At 45.4% G+C, this 21,490-nt stretch overlaps 1 protein-coding gene across 1 annotated transcript in view; it reads right to left on the bottom strand.

Moving 5' to 3' along the window:
- Window positions 1–5,056: 5,056 nt before the first annotated feature.
- LOC306800757 (uncharacterized protein) overlaps window positions 5,057–21,490 on the bottom strand; it is a gene marked incomplete at both ends in the record, with an annotated part of 109,005 nt that continues 92,571 nt past the window's right edge. The window contains 13 exons of the mRNA XM_079303085.1: window positions 5,057–5,220; window positions 6,465–6,521; window positions 9,454–9,597; window positions 10,070–10,078; window positions 10,879–10,927; window positions 12,451–12,504; window positions 13,481–13,558; window positions 16,324–16,440; window positions 17,880–17,942; window positions 18,329–18,391; window positions 19,980–20,033; window positions 20,293–20,346; window positions 21,236–21,316. Coding sequence (XP_079159211.1) covers window positions 5,057–5,220; window positions 6,465–6,521; window positions 9,454–9,597; window positions 10,070–10,078; window positions 10,879–10,927; window positions 12,451–12,504; window positions 13,481–13,558; window positions 16,324–16,440; window positions 17,880–17,942; window positions 18,329–18,391; window positions 19,980–20,033; window positions 20,293–20,346; window positions 21,236–21,316 — 987 coding nt within the window. The remainder of the gene's footprint in view (window positions 5,221–6,464; window positions 6,522–9,453; window positions 9,598–10,069; window positions 10,079–10,878; window positions 10,928–12,450; window positions 12,505–13,480; window positions 13,559–16,323; window positions 16,441–17,879; window positions 17,943–18,328; window positions 18,392–19,979; window positions 20,034–20,292; window positions 20,347–21,235; window positions 21,317–21,490) is intronic.

The raw sequence follows: 21,490 nt of genomic DNA, 5'->3' as shown, positions 1-21,490 counted from the left end.
AACAGGGATGGAGATTTTGGGAACAGGGATGGGGATTTTTGAACAGGGTAAAGATTTGGGAATGGGGGTGGGGATTTGGGAGCAGTGATGGGGATTTGGGAATAGGGGTGGAAATTTTGGAACAGGGACAGGGATTATTTGGGAATGGGGATGGGAATTTGGGAACAGGAATGGAAATTTTGGGAACAAGGACAGGGATGGGGATTTGGGAACAGGGTTGGGAATGGAGATTTGGGAATGGGGACAAGGATTATTTGGGAATGGGGATGGGGATTTTGGAACAGGGTGAAGATTTGGGAACAGGGATGGGGATTTGGGAAGAGGGACAGGGTTTATTTGGGAACAGGGATGGAGATTTAGGAACAGGGGTGGAAATTTAGGAACAGGAACAGAGATTATTTGGGAATGGGGATTTGGGAACAGGGTGAAGATTTGGGAATAGGGATGGGGATGGGAATTTGGGGACAGCAACCTGGATATGGGAACAGAACGTGGATTTGGGAACAGGGATGGAGATTTGGGAACAGAGATGGAGATTTGGGAATGGGGGTGGGATTTGGGAGCAGTGATGGTGATTTGGGAATAGGGGTGGAAATTTTGGAAGAGGAATGGGGATTTGGGAATGGGGATTATTTGGGAACAGGAAGGGAAATTTTGGGAACAGGGATGGGGATTTGGGAACAGGAACACAGATTTGGGAAGAGGGATGGGAATTTGGGAACAGGGACAGGGTTTATTTGGGAGCAGGGATGGGGATTTGGAAGCAGGGATGGAGATTTAGGAACAGGGGTAGAAATTTGGGAACAGGAACAGAGATTATTTGGGAATGGGGATTTGGGAACAGGGTGAAGATTGGGAATAGGGATGGGGATGGGAATTTGGGGACAGCAACAGGGATATGGGAACAGGAACGTGGATTTGGGAACAGGGATGGAGATTTGGGAACAGGGATGGAGATTTGGGAACAGAGATGGAGATTTGGGAATGGGGGTGGGATTTGGGAGCAGTGATGGTGATTTGGGAATAGGGGTGGAAATTTTGGAAGAGGAATGGGGATTTGGGAATGGGGATTATTTGGGAACAGGAAGGGAAATTTTGGGAACAGGGATGGGGATTTGGGAACAGGAACACAGATTTGGGAAGAGGGATGGGAATTTGGGAACAGGGACAGGGTTTATTTGGGAGCAGGGATGGGGATTTGGAAGCAGGGATGGAGATTTAGGAACAGGGGTAGAAATTTGGGAACAGGAACAGAGATTATTTGGGAATGGGGATTTGGGAACAGGGTGAAGATTTGGGAATAGGGATGGGGATGGGAATTTGGGGACAGCAACAGGGATATGGGAACAGGAACGTGGATTTGGGAACAGGGATGGAGATTTGGGAACAGAGATGGAGATTTGGGAATAGGGGTGGGGATTTGGGAATGGGGGTGGGGATTTGGGAGCAGTGATGGGGATTTGGGAATAGGGGTGGAAATTTGGGAACAGGGACAGGGATTATTTGGGAATGGGGATGGGGATTTGGGAAAAGGGATGGAGATTTGGGAACAGAGATGGGGATGGGAATTTGGGGACAGCAACAGGGATTTAGGAACAGGGATGGAAATTTTGGAATAGGGATAGGGATTTGGGAACAGGGGTGGGGATGGAGAATTTGGGAGCGGTGATGGGAATTTGGGAATAGGGGTAGAATTTTTGGAACACGAATGGGGATTATTTGGGAACAGGGGTGGAGATCCTGGAACAGGGATTGGGATTTGGGAATGGGGATGGAAATTTTGGAACAGGGACTGGGATTTGGGAACAGGGACAGGGATTATTTGGGATCAGGGATGGGGATTTGGGAAGAGGGATTATTTGGGAACAGGGATGGGGATGATTTTGGAACAGGGAAGGGGATTTGGGAATGGGGATTATTTGGGAACAGGGAAGGGGATTCCACCCCAAGAGGACTGTGGATGGCAGGAAAAGCTCCAGAGGGGATGGAGCGGGGTCCCAGAGGCTTTCCCAGGATTGAGGCCAGGCTGGATCAGGCTCACCCCAAGCCTGGGATAATGGGAAGTGTCCCTGCCCTTGGGATGAGCTTTAAGATCCTTTCCAACCAAACCATTCCCAGGATCAAATCCATCCCTCCATTAACAGCACCTTTAACTCCTCCTGCTGTAAAAATCCCCAATTAACAACCCCAATTCCAGCTGGGAACACCACGGGGGATTTCCAGGGCTGTTTTTCCATCTGGCAGGATTCTGGTGGCTCCTTCCCAAGGAATCCAATCCAATCTCATCCAGAGGTGCTGGGGGAGGCTCAGCCTCATTTCAGGGCTGCCTCATTTCCCAATTACCAAATTATCCCAATCCAGCCTCTCCATCCCTTCTCCTTTGTCAGGGTTGCTTAGGAACCACTGTGGATGTTGGAGCTGTGGCTGGGAGGGTTTCAAGATTCCCTGGCTGGAAGCAGCAGGAATCCCCTCCTGGAAAAAGGGCTGAATCCCAAACCCTTGCAGTGATTCCCAAAATTATGGATCTGAGCCTCCAATCCCTCTCTCTTTTTAAAGTTTCCCTCAGAGCAGACAAACCTCACCAGAGATTTTTTATTTTTGATGAATTGTGGAGAATTCATGGATTTGTTTTTTTTCCAGGCAGAGGGAATTCTGAGAGAGGAATATTTTCCTTGGAAGGCTGGGATCAGCCACAGCTCCTGCCCTGCTTGCAGCAGGGTTTGCTTTCCTGCCAGGGCCCATTTTCCCTGGAGATGAGGGAAAATCCACAAACTGATCCCAAAAAAACCCCTGGATGTGGCAGTGGAAGCCAAGCTGTGCTTCCAGGAGTTTTCCCCACTGAACCCCTGGATGAGGTGAGACTTCAATCCTAAATCCATGGATTTGCATCAGAGCTGGAGCCACAAATCCCAGCAGGACACCACCCAAAACCCCTCTCTATTTCCAAATCCCATGAGGATTTTTGAGTTTTAAATCCCAGATTTCCACTGCTCAGCTTTGCTTTTTCCAAAGGATGCTCAGGAATTTTTCTGGAGCCCCAAAACCTCTCCCCTCACTCCCACACTGAAATAATTCCAAGGAACTTGATGAGGCTGACCTGAAATTTCCAGGGAAATGCTGGGAATGTTTTGGCCCTGCCAAAGTCTGGATGGCAAATCCATAGGAAACATTTGATTAATCCAACAGGGATTAAAAAAAAAAATCCAGTTCTCAGTTTCTCCAAGATTTATCTGATGGGAATTTGAGCTGGGTTTAATCCCAGCTCGACCTTAGTCCTGCCTAGAATCCCTCTTACTGAATTTCCACATTTCTTATTGGATTCCCATAAATTGCAGCTCTGAGCTGCTCAAGGAATTGGAATTTTTTTAGGGAGAAGCCTGGCTTGGATCCCTCTGTTTTTCTTGGAGATTTTGGGATGGCTCCTTTTAACCTGCCCAGGGAATTCCCAAATGGAGGAGAAAGTGGGAGTTCCTAAAGTCCTCAGAGAATTTAGGGCCAGGCCAAAAGGGACCCACCTGATCCAGCTGGAAAAAAAGAGATATTCCCACTTTTCTCTGCCATTCCCAGGTGAATAATCCAGAATTTCATGGCATTGAGATACTTTTATTTTACAAAAATAAAACTCAGGAATTCGTGCCACCTGCTTTGGCTCAGGAATTCTGTCCTTCCCATCTTCCTTTTCCTGAGCATCAGAGGTTTCCCTCTCCTCATCCCACAATGTCCATAATTCCAGTTTTATTTTTTGTTTTCAACATCTTCATGTTTGTTTTTTCTTGTCCATCCCAGAGGGTTTGGATCCTCCCAGTTTCCTTGGATTTAAATGAAGCTCTTGGAGCTGCTCATCTCCCTCTGCCTGGTTTGGGAAAAAGAGGGAAGAGGAAAAATGGGAATTTCAGAGGTTGGTTGCAGTTTGGGCTCCCTCGTGGAATTCCCAAGCTCACAGTGGCTTGGGAACAGCATGGGATTGTCCCATCCCACATCCATAAAAACCAAATATCCCAGTCCTGGCTGAATCCTGCCTCTGTCTAGGATCAGCCAGGAAAAACGGGCACATGGAGGGCCTTGGATTGGGATTAATCCCAGATGGGATTTCCCACTCTGGAACATCCTGGCTGGGATTTCCTGCTCTGAAAGATCCTGGATGGGTTTTCCTGTTCTGGAAAATTCTGGATGGGTTTGCCTGTTCTGGAAAATCCTGAATGGGTTTTTGTGTTATGGAAATTTCTGGATGGGTTTTCTTGATATGAAAAATCCTGGATGGGTTTTCCCTGTCTGGAAAATCCTGGATGGGTTTTCCTGCTCTGGAAAATCCCAGATGGGTTTTCCTGTTCTGGAAAATCCTGGATGGGATTTCCTAATCTGGAAGATCTTGGATGGGTTTGCTCTAAAAATCCTGGATGGGATTTGCTGATCTGGAAAATCCTGGATGGGTTTTCCTGCTCTAGAAAATCCTGGATAGGCTTTCCTGTTATGGAAAATCCTGAATGGATTTTCCCACTCTGGAAAATCCTGGATGGGATTTCCCACTCTAAAAAATCTTGGATGGGATTTCCCACTCTAAAAAATCTTGGATGGGTTTTCCTGCTCTGGAAAATCCTGAATGAGATTCCTTTTTCTGGCAAATCCTGGATGGAAAATACCAGATGGGATTTGATGCTCTAGAAAATCTCGAATGCGTTTTCATGTTACGGAAATTCCTGGATGGGATTTCCTGCTCTAAAAATCCTGGATGGATTTTCCCACTCTGGAAGACCCTGGATGGGGTTTCATGTTCTGGAAAATCCTGAATGAGAGTCCTGTTCTGGAAAATCCTGGATGGTTTTTCTCACTCTGGAAAATCCCAGATGGGATTTGATGCTCTGGAAAATCTCGAATGCGTTTTCATGTTACGGAAATTCCTGGATGGGATTTCCTGCTCTAGAAAATCCTGGATGGATTTTCCCAGTCTGGAAGATCCTGGATGGGATTTCCTGCTCTGGAAGATCCTGGATGGGTTTTCCTGCTGTGTGTTTTCACTCCTGGCTGTAGGCAGAGGGAATTTGGGGGATTTCCAGCCTTACCTGCAGCGCCGCTCGCATTCCCGCCGGGACGGGAAGCGGTTGCTGTTCCCTTGGCAGCCCCCGAACAGGAAGGGCCTGCAGGAATTTGTGGGGCTGTGGAAGTACCAGAGCAGGGAATGGTGCTGGCAGGAGCCCTCATCCATGGGCTGCAGGCACAGGGCTGCAGGGAAACACCCAACATTCCCCTGGGGTTGGATCCGGGTGGGAAAACACCCCAAAACCAACCAGGGGTTGGATCCACTCTGGGAAACACCCCACAATCATCCAGAGGTTGGATTTGCTCTGGAAAACACCCCAAAACCATCCAGAAGTTTAATCCAGGTGGGAATACACCCCACGACCACACAAGGATTGGATTTGCTCTGGAAAATATCCCCAAAACCATCCAGAGGTTTGATCCAGGTGGGAAACCTCCCCAAAACCAACCAGGGGTTGGATCCACTCTGGAAAACACCCCAAAACCATCCAGAGATTTGATCTGGGTGGGAAAACACCCCAAAACCATCCAGGGGTTGGATCCAGGTGGGAAAAGGGCACAGTTTGGAAAACAATCCCATAACCAGCCATGGACTAGATCCCACAGTGGACAAAGGAGGGAATCTGAGTGGATTCCCAAAGGGGACAAAGGGGAACACTCAGCACTGGATTCCCATAATGGAAAAATGGAAATATCCAGGAGTAGATTCCCATAATAGAAAAATGGGGATACCCAGGAGTGGATTCCATAATGGAAAAGTGGGAGCATCCAGGAGTGGATTCTTATTATGGAAAATTGGGGATATACAGGAGTTGACTCCCAGAGGGGACAAAGGGGGACATCCAGGAATGGATTCCCATAATGGAAAAATGGAGATACCCAAGAGTAGATTCCCAAATTGGAAAAATGGGGACAGCCAGGAGTGGATTCCCGTATTAGAAAAATGGGGATACCCAGGAGTGGATCCCCATAATGGAAAAATGGGGATACCCAGGAGTGGATTTCCATAATGCAAAAATGGAGATACCCAGGATTGGACTCCCAGAGGGGACAGAGAGGGAAATCCTGGATTCCCAGAGTGGGAATCCATCATCCAATCCGTGTTGCTCCATCATCCATCCTGTGATTCCCACCACGGTGACCCCTGACCTTTCCCAAGGGATGGTTAAACCCTGGATTCCGGGTGGGATATTTTCACAGGAATGTTTGCACGCCGGGAATTCCAGGGAGATCCCCCCAGTGTATTTTCAAAACCCCCTCCAGTTCCTTCACCACCAGCCCAAACCCAGCTGCTTTAAGCCAAGCCCAAACTCAGTTTTAACCTCGTGTAACTCCTTCAGTGCCACATCCCTCGATCCTTAGGCCAAGCAGCCCTTCCCACCTGGGAAGTGACTTCCCTAAATGCCACTTAATTCCCTGCTTTTCACCTGGTAATTGGCTCTCTGCTTCTGGCTGAGAGGTTCCCATTGTCTGCCGTGCCTGGGCTGGTTGGGGGAGGGAGGAAAAAAAAAAATAAAATACTAAGAAAATCACACGGAATGAGGGCGTGCAAACAAATTATCCCGCATTTCAACCAAGATCCTCGGAGCCTTCCGTGCCTAACGAGTTCTCCTAATAAATGTCACGGAGCAACCGGGCAGCGAGGAACCGGCGGCAATAAAACCCTTAATGGTGTTAAACAACTGGGTGGGAAAGGTTGGGCGTTCGTCAGAGCAAATGGAAGCGTTTGTGGTTGTTTGTTGGAGATAAATGTCAGGCTGGGGATGGGGAGAGCCGGGAGCGATTGGAATCCGGGGCTGCAGAATCCTGTTAGCGCTCGTCACTTAGGACGGGGATTTATGAGCCCTCCTGCCTCAGCCCCGGGTTTAATGGGATTGTTGGCTGCTGCTGGGATTCAATAACACCTGGAATGTCCCATCCATCTGATCCCGAGCGCTGCCGGGGCATAAATCGAGTTTAGATGCTCTGACGTCCGGCACGGACGTGGGGAGGGGAGTGAGGGTGCTTGGGTTTGGTTCCAGGCTTGGCTGGGTTTTTTTGGGATGTGTTCATGGGGTCGTCACTGATGGATTTGACTCAAAACACTTCCCAAAACTCCTAAAGATCTTCCCAAAGCTCTCTGTCTCGGGGAGCCATGGAATCATAGAATATGAGTTTGGGATTGGGTGATCCTTAAGGTGCCTTCCAACCCAAGCCACTCCATGTCCCAAACTGGAAACTGGGCTGTAAAAACCCTGGAATTCAAATCCCCATTGGACTCCTTGCCCTAAAATTGGATAATTTTTAAGGCCCCTTCCATCCCAAACCACTCCATGTCCCAAACTGGAAACTGGGCTGTAAAAACCCTGGAATCCAAATCCCCATTGGACTCCTTGCCCTGAAATTGGATAATTTTTAATGCTCTTCCATCCCAAACCATTCCACATCCCAAAGTGGAAGGGTCTGTAAAAAAACATGGAATTTAAATCCCCATTGGACTCCTTGGCCTGGAATTGGATATTTTTTAATGCCTCTTCCATCCCAAACCATTCCATGTCCCAAACTGGAAGAGCCTATAAAAACTGTGGAGTCCAAATCCCCATTGGATTCCTTGCCCTGAAATTGGATGATTTTTAAGGTCTCTTCCATCCCAAACCATTCCATGTCCCAAATTGGAAACTGGGCTGTAAAAACCCTGGAATCCAAATCCCCATAGGACTCCTTGGCCTGGAATTGGATAATTTTTAAGGCTCTTCCATCCCAAACCATTCAATTTGGAATTCCAAATTGGAAGGGATCAATAAAGACCATTGAGTCCAACTCTCTGTTGGAATCCCTGCCTTGGAATTGGATGATTTTTAAGGCTCTTCCATCCCAAACCATTCCATGTCCCAAACTGGAGACTGGACTGTAAAAATCCTGGAATCCAAATCCCCATTGGACTCCTTGCCCTGAAATTGGATAATTTTTAATGCTTTTCCATCCCAAACCATTCCACATCCCAAAGTGGAAGGGTCTGTAAAAAACCATGGAATTCAAATCCCCATTGGACTCCTTGGCCTGGAATTGGATATTTTTTAATGCCTTTTCCATCCCAAACCATTCCATGTCCCAAACTGGAAGAGCCTATAAAAACTGTGGAGTCCAAATCCCCATTGGATTCCTTGCCCTGAAATTGGATGATGTTTAAGGCCCTTCCATCCCAAACCATTCCATGTCCCAAATTGGAAACTGGGCTGTAAAAACCTGGAATCTAAATCTCTGTTGGATCCCTTGCCCTGAAATTGGATGATTTTTAAGGTCTCTTCCATCCCAAACCATTCCATGTCCCAAACTGGAAAGTGGGCTGTAAAAACCCTGGAATCCAAATCCCCATTGGACTCCTTGTCCTGAAATTGGATGATTTTTAAGGCTCTTCCATCCCAAACCATTCCATGTCCCAAGGAAGGAAGGACCATGGAGTCCAACTCCCTCTTAGATTGGAATCTGAGCATTGACACCTCCCCTACAGGATATTTTTGGGGTGACAAAGAGGATTTAATGGCAGTGATCAAATTTAATTAAGCCCCAAACCCCCAGGCTGGAAAACCATTCCACAGCTCCATCCCCCTAATTTGGAAGAATTTACCAAACTTGCATCCCATAATAAACACCCACACCTATAAACTGATTTTGGGGTGTGAAGGTGACAACACTGGGGTGTCTTGTTCAGTGTAATGGGATTTTTAATTTATTCTGAATTATTTTTCTGGCTGTGCCATCCAGAAAAAAAATGTATTTTTCTGCTGTACCCAACCCTCCTCCTGGTGACAAAATCTGAGCATTTTAATTCACTGAATGAAATGATCCCAAACTCTCCCTCCTTTTTAATCATGTCCTGAAGTTTGGATTTTGAGGAGCCCTGCATAATTCCTCCATTTCCCCCTGTTTTGTTTTCCATCTCTCCCACAAATCCAGGTGGAAATCCAAGTCCCAGTGATGGATCAGGAGTGGCTCTTGCCTTGCTGACCTGGCTCTTCCCTCATGGAAAACACAAACAGGAACAGATCCTGTTGTTCCCTGAGTTTCAAACTGTGGTTTTTATTAAAATGTTCATGGGGCCCTGGACAGAAATAATCTGAGATGAGTGTTTGGTCTCAGAGATGCCATTTCTGCCTGGCTGGAAGTTTTACTGGAATTAGCCATGGATGTGGTGGGGAAAAATGGGACAAAAATCAGCCTGGAAACAGCTGCCTCCTCCCAGCCTTTCAAAAGGAATCCTTTGGAAGGCTGGGATCACCATTGATCCCATGAATATTTTGATTTTCCTCACTGCCAGCTCAGTGTCACCTCCCTGAGTGGGAATCCCATCCCTGCCCAATTCCAGGGAAGAGGATTTATGGGATGTTCCAGAGGGTTCCATGGTTGGAAAGATGGGAAGGAGGCAGCAGAACTCACCTGGAAGGAGGGGAGGAGGCTCCATGGAAAGCTTCACCTGGGTCTCCAATGGGGTTGTGCCAAAATCTTCTTCCCAATTTCCACCATTCCCAGTGGATTCCCGAGGCTGGGAATACCCTCGGAGCCTCCTGTGGCCTTCCAGACCTGTGGATTGAGCATCACTGAGGATTAATCTGATTTTTTGGGGTCTCCAGGCTCTGTGGATCATTGGATTTGAAGGTTCCATGGGTCCTGGAGATCATCCCGGGCATGGTTTGGGGTGGTGGAGGAATCCTGGGATTTTGTGTGCAGGAATTGGGATTTCTGCAGGTTCAGCTTTAAAAACTGGGAGTCAGGAAGGGATTTGATCATGTCCTGGAGGAAAGGGTGAAAGCAGGAAACTTCCAGGTGTCCCTCTGATCCCTCAAATTCCTCTCAGGGAGACCCAATCCCCCCAAACCAGGACCCAAAAGCTGTTGGTGATCCAACATTTTCCAGGAAAAAAAAAAAAAAAAGTATTAATTCCTAAAAACTCCTTTTCACTTGCAGTTTCAGGCTGGTTTGGGGCAAGGAGAAGATTCTTTCCTGCATGAATTCCCAGCCTTACCCTTTTCCATGGATTTACTTCCCAACTCACCTCCACAACCTGCAGGCAGAAGAGAAAGGGAAGAGTTGGTTTGCCACTTTTATTTTTCCAGCATAAATAAGTTTTTTTTTCATAGAAATAATTATTTTTTAATGGATTATTTTTCATCCCTTTCCCCCCCCACTCTTTTCAAGGATCCAAATGTTTCCTATCAACTCCAGTAGGGGTGAACCTAAAAATCTTCCATATCCATAGGGAAAACCCAGGGAATGGGGCAGGAAGGTTCTGCTGGATCTCAAATAAATGGATTTCTGCAGGGCAAGAAAAGCAAGACCCCCAAAAAATTAAATGTTGGGATTCCAAGATAAAATCATCCCAAAATTTTTAAAAGATTTGTTTTTCAGGATCTCAAATAAATGGATTTCTGCAGGGCAAGAAAAGCAAGACCCCCAAATAATTGAATGTTGGGATTCCAACATAAAACCACCCCAAATTTTTAAAAATTTTGTTTTGTGCTGGTAGAAGAGGGAATTTGTGCTGTGAGAGAGAAGAATTCTGTGTGCCAAGAAATGCCACAAAAAAATGGGAATTAAAAGGAAATTTAAAAAAAAAATTTAAAAAAATGAGCTCTAAATTTGCCTCCATGACCCAGCACCTTCCCAATCCACGAGGAAATTTGGGAAAAATTTGCTGACAAAACCAAATGTGAAGAGAGAGGGAGATTTAAGGGATAAAAATGAAGATTTCCAGGGAACTGGAATTCCACAGTCCCCTTGCTGTGCTGGGTGACATTTTCAAGTGTGCTGGCACAGAAATGGCTCCAATTATCTGCTGGCAGGGTCACCACGGGGCCAACTCACCACAAATCCCTCTCATCTCCCTCCTCAGCACTTCCTTCACCTCTTCCTCCTGTGACAGAGAGGGAAAATGGAATTTAGGGATGAATTCCTCCCCTGCTTGATCCACAGAGGTGGCACCACTTTGTTGGAGTGTAACCAGAGCAGGGATTTGGTGTCATGGGGTTCAAGATTTGAATATTTGTGGCACATTCCCTCTGGAAATTGCTGTTTTTCTTGCAGCCATGAGGAATGAGATCCCAACCCATGTCACATCTCAAACCTGGGTTGGCTTTCCAAGGAGTGTCCCCACCCTCCTGGAATTGTCCCCCCATGGTGAAGCCACCTTGTTTTGGGTGCAATATCAGAGATTTGGTATGATGCTGAGCTCTGTGCAAGGTTTGCACCTCATTCCCTCTGGGAATTCCTGATTTTCCTGCAGCCAGCTCCTTTGGCCACAAAGAATTGAGATCCCAACATGTCTTATCTCAAACCTGGGCTGGCTTTCCAGGGAATGTCCCCACCCTCCTGGATTGTCCCCCCAAGGTGGAGTTTTGGGTGTAATATCAGAGATTTGGTGTGATGCTGAGCTTTGTTCAAGATTTGTGGCTCATTTCTCTGGAAATTGCTGGTTTTCCTGCAGCCAGATCCTTTGGCCACAAAGAATTGAGATCCCAACCAATGTCATATCTCAAATCTGGGCTGGCTTTCCAAGGAGTGTCCCCACCCTCCTGGAATTGTCCCCAAAGCCACAATCTCCCAAACTTCCCTGAGCTCTGAAAAGCCATGGAGCCACCAAATGACCCCCTTGGGATGGAGCTGTGGGACCACATTTGATGATTTTGGAGCTGCAGCCCCTCCTGTTTCCTCTGCCTCTTTCCCAGCCAAGGCTGCTCCCCATGAATGGAAACTCCAATTTCATGGATTTGGAGCCCATCCTTCCCACTGATCCCATTGGGAATCTTTCCATCACCTCTTATCCTTCTTGGGATTCCAAATTTTGGGATATTTTCCAGGTAGGGAGCTGGAATTTCCAGCAGCCCAAATTTAGGAGATCCTTTCCCACAGTGCCCCTGCTAAAATTAATCCTGCTTGGAAAATTAATCCACACCCTGGAAAAATGGGAATTTTGTGTCACAATTTTTTTTTTTCCCCCCGAAAATCCAGGATGATGGAGGGAGCTCCAAGAGAATTTTCTCCTGATCCATATGGCTCAACCCCTTCTTTTTCCTCAGGATTTAGAAGCCCAGGGCAGCAGCTTTTCCCTAAAAGCTTTGAAAATGGGGCACAATTCCCTCTCCTGCTTTTCCTTTGGGCTGGATCATCCCTGGAACACTGATCCTGTCAGCCAAGCAGGATTTGGGAGCTGTGAGAAAGATGAGGGAGGAAAAATCTGCCCTGAAAGGAACTTTAGGCTTGGCTTTGCAGAGCCCAGCTCTGCCATCCCTGGGTAACACCAGCAGCCTCATTTCCCAGATATTCTCAGAGCAAATCCATTTCTCAGCATTCCCCTCCTCCCCTCAGCCTCTTAGGGCTGATTTTCTCCTTTTTTTTCCCCCCCAGTAATGGGAAATGATTTTGGGAGAAAGCACTCACAGAAAGGCCTGGATCTCCCTTGGCTCCTTTCTGCCCTGCAGGACCATTTTCCCCCTGTTGAAAACACTTTGATCATTATCAAATCTCCAGAGATTGCCCATGAAATGCTCTGGGAATTAGTGCTCCTTAGGGATGAGAGCTTGGGAGGGAGGTGGGCAAAAGGCCTCACATTTATTTATTTAATTAATTTTATTTATTTATTTATTTAATTTATTTTTCTATAAATTTTAGGGATATCTGCGAGTAGCTCATCCAGATCCTGGATTTTTTGGGAGCTCAGCCCCCTTACAATGTGGATTTTTACACCTTAAAGTCAGGTTTAAGAGGTTGGATACATGGAGAGATCAGCTCAAGCAGATTTGAAACTGGAGTTGCAATTCCAATTTCCAAATTCCAATTTCCTCAATGCTGGAAAAATGGGAAAACCAGGAGTTGTCGAGCTTTGTCAACAAGGGATAAAAACACCCTGACAGATTTTCCACTCAGAACTGCTGGAAACTGGATTTGTGCATTAACGGGACTCAAAAATATTAAAGGACAAGGAGCACAAGAAGGATGATCCCAATTAAAGCTGGGAGGATCATTTTTCTCAATCCACACTCACTTCCAGTGCCAGGAAAAATCACATTATCCACCAGCAGCACATGGAGTTAAAGCAGTGCCACTCCTGATCCTAAAATCCTTTGGGACATTGGGATTTGCAGGGTGTAGGGACTGACCCCAAAACAGGTTGGGATTGAAGTTCCAGTTGGAATCCTCTGCTGAGCAGAGAATTAATTAATGAATTGCACATTAATCACTGATTATTGGTTCATTCCTGCTGTGCTGATCCCAAGCTGGATGTTTTCCCAAAAGGAATCTTCCCCCAGGCAGAAATTCAGGCAGCAGAATTGCCTGGAATTTGGGATTCCAATATCTCTGCTCTTGCTGGAAAAGCTGAGAAACTAAAACCTGGAAGATCCAAGGCTCACCCAAGCCCAGTCTGGAATTTTGGGATGTGCTGAACCCCAGTGACCATTCCCACACTGACCACTTCTCCTTTTGGCCCATCCATGCCTGGGGGTCCCTGGAGGCAGAGCTGGGATCTCCCTCTTTTCCCTGGAGGACCCTGCAGAGGAAAAGGAGATTTCAGGCAGCACTCCCATAAATATCCCACATTTCTTTGGGATTTTCCCCCTAAACCCAACCTGGCCATCAGCAGGAGACACTCAGGTGTTTTCCACATGGGATGGGATCAGCACTCTGGAATTTTTTTCCCAACCCCACAAGGCATTCCTGGAGTTTCTCCTTTAATTCCAGGAGCAGTGTGGGTGGGAAAAGTGGCACCTCACAGCCTCTCTTTAATCAGTGTCCAAAAAATAAAAAAAAAAAAAGTCATTTATTATCCCAGACAGGCTTTTCTAGGCTTGCTAATAACATCAAAAATTCCAGCCTTTTTAAATATCCATGAGGGAATCTTGTACCTTTTGGCTCCCTCCTCCCTCCTGTGATTCCTTTGATTTATTTTTCATGGCAAGGCACAGCCTGGGGAGCAGGAGAAAGAAGAATAATTTTGTTTCCATGGGCTGGAGGGGGATTTAATCCATATTTTATTGTTCTGGAGGGACCTTTTTCCACCTTCTTCCTATAAGCACCCTTCAAAATTCCTTTTAAAGATCCTTGTCACACTCCCAGCATCTTTATTCAGTGACTCCAAGCTCTTATTTTTAAGGAAGATGCAAATTTCCACAGGTATTTTCCAGGTAAAATTCAACTTCTGCCAGGCAAATCAGCAGGGAGAAAATGCAAGTCTCTTTGGTGGGGAAAAAAAATATTTGGGGGGGAAAAGAAGAAAAATTAAAGTTGGTTTTGTGATAAAAGAGTTGATTAAGGAGATATAAAATAATTGTGAATTGCTAGATGTGGGTTGAGTTCTTTGTTCATCTTTCTGCTCTGCCTCTGTTCTTGCCTTAAATTCAATTTTTTTGTGAATTCCCTTAAATCCCTTTTGGGTTTTTTTGGTGAATTCCATGAGATCACACATTTTTTGTCTTTTTGAAGAGCAGCCTCGTGTTCTGATCAACATCTCCCACCCCAGATATTGATACTGCAGGCTTCAATTAATTCATTATAACATTATTTTTCATGTAGAATTTGCCAAAATCCCATCAAAATTTGATCCTGATGGGGCTGATGTGGTGTAAAAGTTGACAATCTTTTGTTTTTGGGGAAAAATGTAGGAAAATTCTGCTGGAATGAGGTGGAACAGAGTTTTTTTTTTTTTTAGTGACCTATCCATGTCAGAATTCCTGCAAAGATCTTTAGGATCCTTGGAAATCCAGATTCATTCAGAAAATTGGGAATTGTCCCAACTTCCATCCTCCAAAATCCAAATTATTGCTGTCATTGTCAGGAATCAACCAGGACTTACGGATAAAATTTAGTTTTTCAGGTTATTTTATTCCAACTTTTCTTTTATTCTTTGATCTTCCAGGTAATTTTTTTGTATTCTTTAATCCAAGCCTGAAACTCTCCCAGCAAATCGAGGGAATTTTAATTTCCAACTTTTTTTTTTTTTTCTTCGCTTTGGAAAGTTTTTTATTTCTCAAATCTGCCTCAAGAAAACTTCCAGGGCAGGGTGATCCTGCTCAGGAAGGAATTAACATCTCATTTTCTCATTTCCCAGGAATTTTATTTTTTTGTTTCTAAAGTTGCCTGGCGTGGCTGGAATGCAAAAATATTAATTAAAAACGGGAGGTGAGAGGCAGCAGCTCCTTCCCAAGCCTTGGCAGCCTGATCCTGGGATAATTAGGATAATTAACGAGCTGGTGTCCTGATCACTTGGGATTATGGAGAGGTCAGACCTTCCCTGAGGAGGGGGGAGGGATGGAATGGGAAATGTGGGGATATGGGGACAGGGGGACAGGGAGATATGGGGACAGGGGGATATGGGGACAGGGGGATATGAGGGATATGGGGACAGGGGGACAAGGGGACATGGGGGATATGGGGACAGGGGGATATGGGGATATGGGGACACTGCAGGGGGGCTGGGGCACACCTGGGTGTGCAGGGGGCACCACTGTGGGGTTGGGGATCTGTGGGATTCCTGTGGGATTCGTATCTGTGGGATCTGTATCTGTGTGATCCCTGTGTGATTTGGGATCTATAGGATCTGTATGTGTGTGATCCCTGTGTGATTTGGGATCTATAGGATCTGTATGTGTGTGATCCCTGTGGGATTTGGGATCTGTAGGACCTGTATCTGTGTGATTCCTGTGTGATTTGGGATCTGTGTGATCCCTGTGTGATTTGGGATCTGTGTGATTCCTGTGGTATTTGGGATCTGTAGGATCTGTATCTGTGTGATCCCTGTGTGATTTGGGATCTGTAGGATCTGTACCTGTGTGATCCCTGTGGGATTTGGGATCTGTAGGATTTTGTATCTGTGTGATTCCTGTGGGATTTTGGAATCTGTAGGATCTGGATCTGTGTGATCCCTGTGGTATTTGGGATCTGTAGGATCTGTATCTGTGTGATTCCTGTGTGGTATTTGGGATCTGTAGGATCTGTACCTGTGTGATCCCTGTGGTATTTGGGATCTGTAGGATCTGGATCTCTGTGATCCCTGTGGTATTTGGGATCTGTAGGATCTGTACCTGTGTGATTCCTGTGTGATTTGGGATCTGTGTGATTTTGTATCTGTGTGATCCCTGTGGTATTTTGGATCTATAGGATCTGTATGTGTGTGATCCCTGTGTGGTATTTGGGATCTGTAGGATCTGGATCTGTGTGATCCCTGTGGGATTTGGGATCTGTAGGATCTGGATCTCTGTGATCCCTGTGGTATTTGGGATCTGTGTGATTCCCATGCCATTCCCATGTGCTGCTCACCTGTGGTCCTGGCTCTCCCCGTGGCCCTGCAGGTCCAGCTGCTCCAGCCTCTCCATCCTTGCCAGGCCATCCCTTGTGTCCTTTCCATCCTCCCAGCCCAGGAACTCCCTTGGCTCCCTGGAATCACGGGGGGGGTGTAGGATGGGGCAGCCAGACCCCATCCAACACCCCCATGGCACTGGGAAAACGGCAAAACCTTCCACATTCCTTGTCCAGGATTTGCCATCCAACTATTCCCAAGAATTCCTAAATTCCCAGCTCACAACCCTGGGGGAAAAACCAGGAAAGAGGAAAATCCCAAACCTATAAATTTCCCACTCATCTTCACCATAGAGCTTTCTCCCAGGGCTGCTGGAATAGAAAAATGCCATAAAACCCAGAAAAATGAAAAATTCCAACAGCCAGCAGTGCTGGAAAAGGAATTTGTGGGAGAGGAAAGAAATGAGAATTCCCAAGAATCCAACTCGAGACTTCAGGAGGTGTTTGAGCATCAGGGAAGGAGAAACAGGTTTGTTATCAATAAAATAAATTATAGATCCCAAATCTGCTGGAGACTGGGATGCAGGAAGGGCCTGAAGGGCTGGAAAATGCCAAGAAATTTGATTTTTTTTTTTTTTCCCCTTATGGAAAAGTTAAAATTTAGGTTTGGTAGTGGTTTTTTGGTTTTTTGTTTTTTTTTCCCCCTTAAAAATTGACTGTTTTAACAGAAATTCTGATTATTTCTTTTTTCCCCTTATGGAAAAGTACAAATTTAGGTTTGGTAACGGTTTTTTGGGGTTTTTTTGGGTTTTTTCCCCTTAAAAATTGACCATTTTAACAGAAATCCTGATTTTTTTTCCCCCTTATGGAAAAGTAAAAATTTAGTTTTGATGTTTAGGTTTTTTTTTTTTTTTTTCCCTTAAAAATTAACTGGTTTAACAGAAATTCTGTTTTTTTTTTTTTTTTTTTTCTCTTATGGAAAAGTACAAATTTAGGTTTGGTGGGGATTTTGTGTTTTGTTTTTTTTTTTTTTTTTTTGGGTTTGTTTGGTTTTATTTTTACATTTTTGTTTTTGTTTTTTTTTGTTTTATATGTTTTTTGTGGTTTTTGTTTGTTTGCTTGCTTGGTTTTTTTTTAGTTTTTGTGGTTTTTTGTGGTTTTTTTTTGTTTTGTTTTTTCTTTGTATTTTTCTCATAAAGCAGGAAATTAAGGAATGCTGAGAGGGAATATTGGTGGGGAGTGCACTGATCCACTCTCCCCACCCCAGAGCATCCCAGCCATTTCCCTGGGAATGCTGCTGGAATAACTGACTGAATCCCATAAAAATCCCCAATAAATGAAGCCCAGCCCCTCTGGCTGCCTTTTCCTCACACTAAACTGGGATTTTATCCACGCACAGAGGTGAATTTCAGGAGATCTCTCTCCCCTGCCCTTTCCCAACTGCATTCCCAACCCCACCACTTGACATTTCCCCTCTGCAAAGGGCACCAGTGATGTGGAAAATGTTAAATTTTGTTATTTCCAGCTGATGGATGTGGGATTTATCCCTTGGAAATGGCAGGGTGGTCAGTACCAACCTTTTCTCCTTTCTCCCCAGGAATTCCTGAGGCTCCGTCCTTCCCTGAGGCTCCTGGTTCTCCCTGGAAGGTAAAATCTGATCTGGGCTTGGAAAGGTTGGGATTTTGGGAATAAACTGTTTTTTTTCTTGGGTTGGAGTTATTTGCTAAGTGTCACCTCAGTCTGGGAGGGGAAAATTCCCATTAAAATGGAAAAGAGCTTGTGGGGCATCAGGATTGGGATGGATGAACTCAGCTGAGGAGGTGAGTAAAGATTCCAATCCCAATATCCAAGAACCTTCACCCAATCCATGCTGATTTATAGGAACACCTCCAGGAAATCCCAGTTTATACCCTTAGGAAGAAATGAGCATTTTCCTGAGGTGGATTTAGGAAAACTTCTGGGAAAACTCTGGTGGGATGATCTTTAACCATCCCTTCCCAAACCATCCCGTGATTCAGATCCTCACCTTTGCTCCATCTTGTCCATTTAATCCTGGAATTCCTGGTTTTCCAGGACTGCCAATTTCTCCCTGTGGATGGAAAAGCAGCAGAGGGGCTGTGAGGGCAAAGAACCCCAAAAACATTGGGAAAACTCTGGAAAAGCAAGGAATGGGATAATCCAGGGATGACACTCAGAGATAAATCTCAACCTAGAAACTTTAGCTCACTAAAATTTAACCCATAACAAATGAGACAAATTAACTAATTAACACCAATTTAAACTCACAACCAAATAACTGCAAACCCTTAAAACTGGAGATTATCCCAACTCCAAACTCTCCTAGAAGAAAAACAGGTGGGAAATTCCCCAGACAAAAATTCAGTCACGAAACAGAGCGGGGACTGATGAAATCAAATATTAACAGCAATAATAATCAAAATAATATTAATTAAAAGTTATTACCACCGCAATAATAACAACAACAACATTGTCTCCATCACCAACAGCTCCCATTTCTCTTATCGAGCTTTCCAAACCCCCCATAAAAAGCCCATTAAGGCTCATTAACGTTGTTTACTGATAAGGGACTAATGCTGCTGATAAGAGCCCTGCACGAATTTAGAACTGAGCCCAGGCCGTTGCTAAGTCACGGATCAGGAGGGATTTGGGCTGGGTTTGGTTTAGTTTTTAACCCCAGATTATCCCAAAGTTCCCTGCAAACCTTAAAGCTTCCCAGTCTGAGATTTGTAGGATTTCCAAGAGGGATTTTCCTACAGGAATGGTTTGGATTCCTCAGGATTCCATGCCATGGATCAGGAAGGATTTGGGCAGGGTTTGGTTTAGTTTTTAACCCCAGATTATCTGAAAATTCCCTACAAATTTAAAAATTTCCCAATCCATGATTCCCTGCTCTTTGTAGGATTTCCAAGAGGGATTTTCCTACAGGGATTTTCCTCAGGAATCCATGCCATGGATCAGGAGGTATTTAGACAGGATTTGGTTTCGTTTTTAACCCTAGATTATCCCTAAATTCCTTACAAACCTAAGAATTTTCCATTCCATGATTCCCTGTTCTTCATAGACTTTCCAGAAGGGATTTTCACAGAGAAATGGGGTGGATTCCTCAGGATTCCATGTCAAGGATCAGGAGGGATTTGGGCGGGGTTTGGTTTAGTTTTTAATCCCACATTATCCTTAAATTCCCTTCAAGACTAAAATTTTCCCAATTTGCAATTCCCTGCTCTTCCAAGAGGGATTTTCCTTCAGGAATGGGGTGGATTCCTCAGAATTCCATGCCATAGATCAGGAGGGATTTGAGCTGGATTTAGTTTAGTTTTTAACCTGAGATTATTCCAAAATTCCCTACAAACCTTAGAATTTCCCAATCCCTACTCTTCCAAGAAGGATTTTCCCACAAAATGGGGTGAATTCCTCAGGATTCCATGCCATGGATCAGAAAGGATTTAGGCAGGGTTCAGTTTAGTTTTTAGCTCCAGATTATCCCAAAATTCCCTACAAACCTAAGAATTTCCCAATCTGTGATTCCCTACTCTTCCAAGAGGGATTTTCCCACAGAAATGGGGTGGATTATTCAGGATCCCATGCCATGGATCAGAAAGGATTTAGGCAGGGTTTAGTTTAGTTTTTAAGCCCAGATTATCCTGGGCTTGGCTCACCTTGGCACCTTTGGCTCCTGGAGCACCGATCCTGCCTGGGAACCCTCGAAAACCCTGGGAATAAAGAGAAAAATGAGGGAATTCCACAGGGAATGAGGGCAGAGGAGGAATTCTGATGGTGCTGGAAGCTCCTTCCCCATTTCTGCTTGTCCCATATTTATTTCTGCTGGTCCAAATTTTATTTTTTGGAGCTCTGGATGTTTCTCCAGCTCCCAATCCAAGCAGTGCCATCCCAAAGATGTGTCACCACATTCCCAAAAATTTTGGGCAGCCCAAAGGATGGAGGTTTTCTTGGATCTCATCCATGTCCTACCTTTGTCCCTTTCTGCCCAGTGTCACCAGTGGTCCCAGGGTCACCTTTCCCTCCCTGCATGGAAAAAAAAAAGGACAAATGAGAGGAATTTTCAGGAATTTTGGGTCAAAATCCCATCTGTGTGCTGTAAGTTTTTTAGGAGGGAGTTGATCCAAGGAAAATAAGATCCAGGAGGGATTTAGTGAAGGATTCCTTGGTTTCCTGGGCAGAGAGGGATTTGGGATGAGAAGGAAATTGAAATTTGGGCTTTGGTAAGAAACAGAGGAAAACTCAGGCTGGGAAACTAGGGATAAGTAAGAAATTTTGGGATATGGGAGTGCTGGGAACTGCAGGAGGACAACTCCTAAAAAATAGGACAGGAGACTTTGCCAGGATTTGGGAAAGACCATAAGGAGGGCATGGAGGCATTTAGAGAGTGGGAAGGGAAAGGAATGTGGGATCCAAGGAAGAGCAGACAGGAATTTGGGATCTGGGATTGCACAGACAGGAATTTGGGATCTGGGATGGAGCAGAGACAGGAATGTGGGATCTGGGAAGGACAGACAGGAATGTGGGATCTGGGATTGCACAGACAGGAATGTGGGATCTGGGATGGAGCAGAGACAGGAATGTGGGATCTGGGAAGGACAGACAGGAATGTGGGATCTGGGATGGAGCAGAGACAGGAATGTGGGATCTGGGATGGAGCAGAGACAGGAATGTGGGATCTGGGAAGGACAGACAGGAATGTGGGATCTGGGATGGAGCAGAGACAGGAATGTGGGATCTGGGAATGCACAGACAGGAATGTGGGATCTGGGATGGAGCAGGGACAGGAATGTGGGATCTGGGATGGAGCAGGGACAGGAATGTGGGATCTGGGAATGCACAGACAGGAAGGAATGTGGGATCTGGGAATTATCAGACTTTTCCCAAACCATCCATGTCCTTTCCTGGCACTCACCTGTTTCCCCTGCTGTCCCTGCAGGCCTCTGTCACCTTTGGCTCCCTTAATCCCATTTTTCCCATCCAGTCCTGCTGCACCCTGCCAGAAAATTGGGAAAAATTCACTCCAGATTTTATTTTTTTTTTACAGGGAAGAGGGATGAGGACAATCCAGGATGGATTTTGGCTTCTGGGGCCACATCCAGCACTGGGAACTCTTTTCATTGTTGTGGTTGCAAATAAAGCTGATTAAAAGCCTCACTTATTTTTTATT

This window comes from Erithacus rubecula, assembly GCF_903797595.1.
Source record: "Erithacus rubecula genome assembly, chromosome: 4".
NCBI classification, from domain to species: Eukaryota; Metazoa; Chordata; class Aves; order Passeriformes; family Muscicapidae; genus Erithacus; species Erithacus rubecula.
Note: the sequence above shows the minus strand (reverse complement) of the source record. Positions and strands in the feature narration are given on the sequence as shown.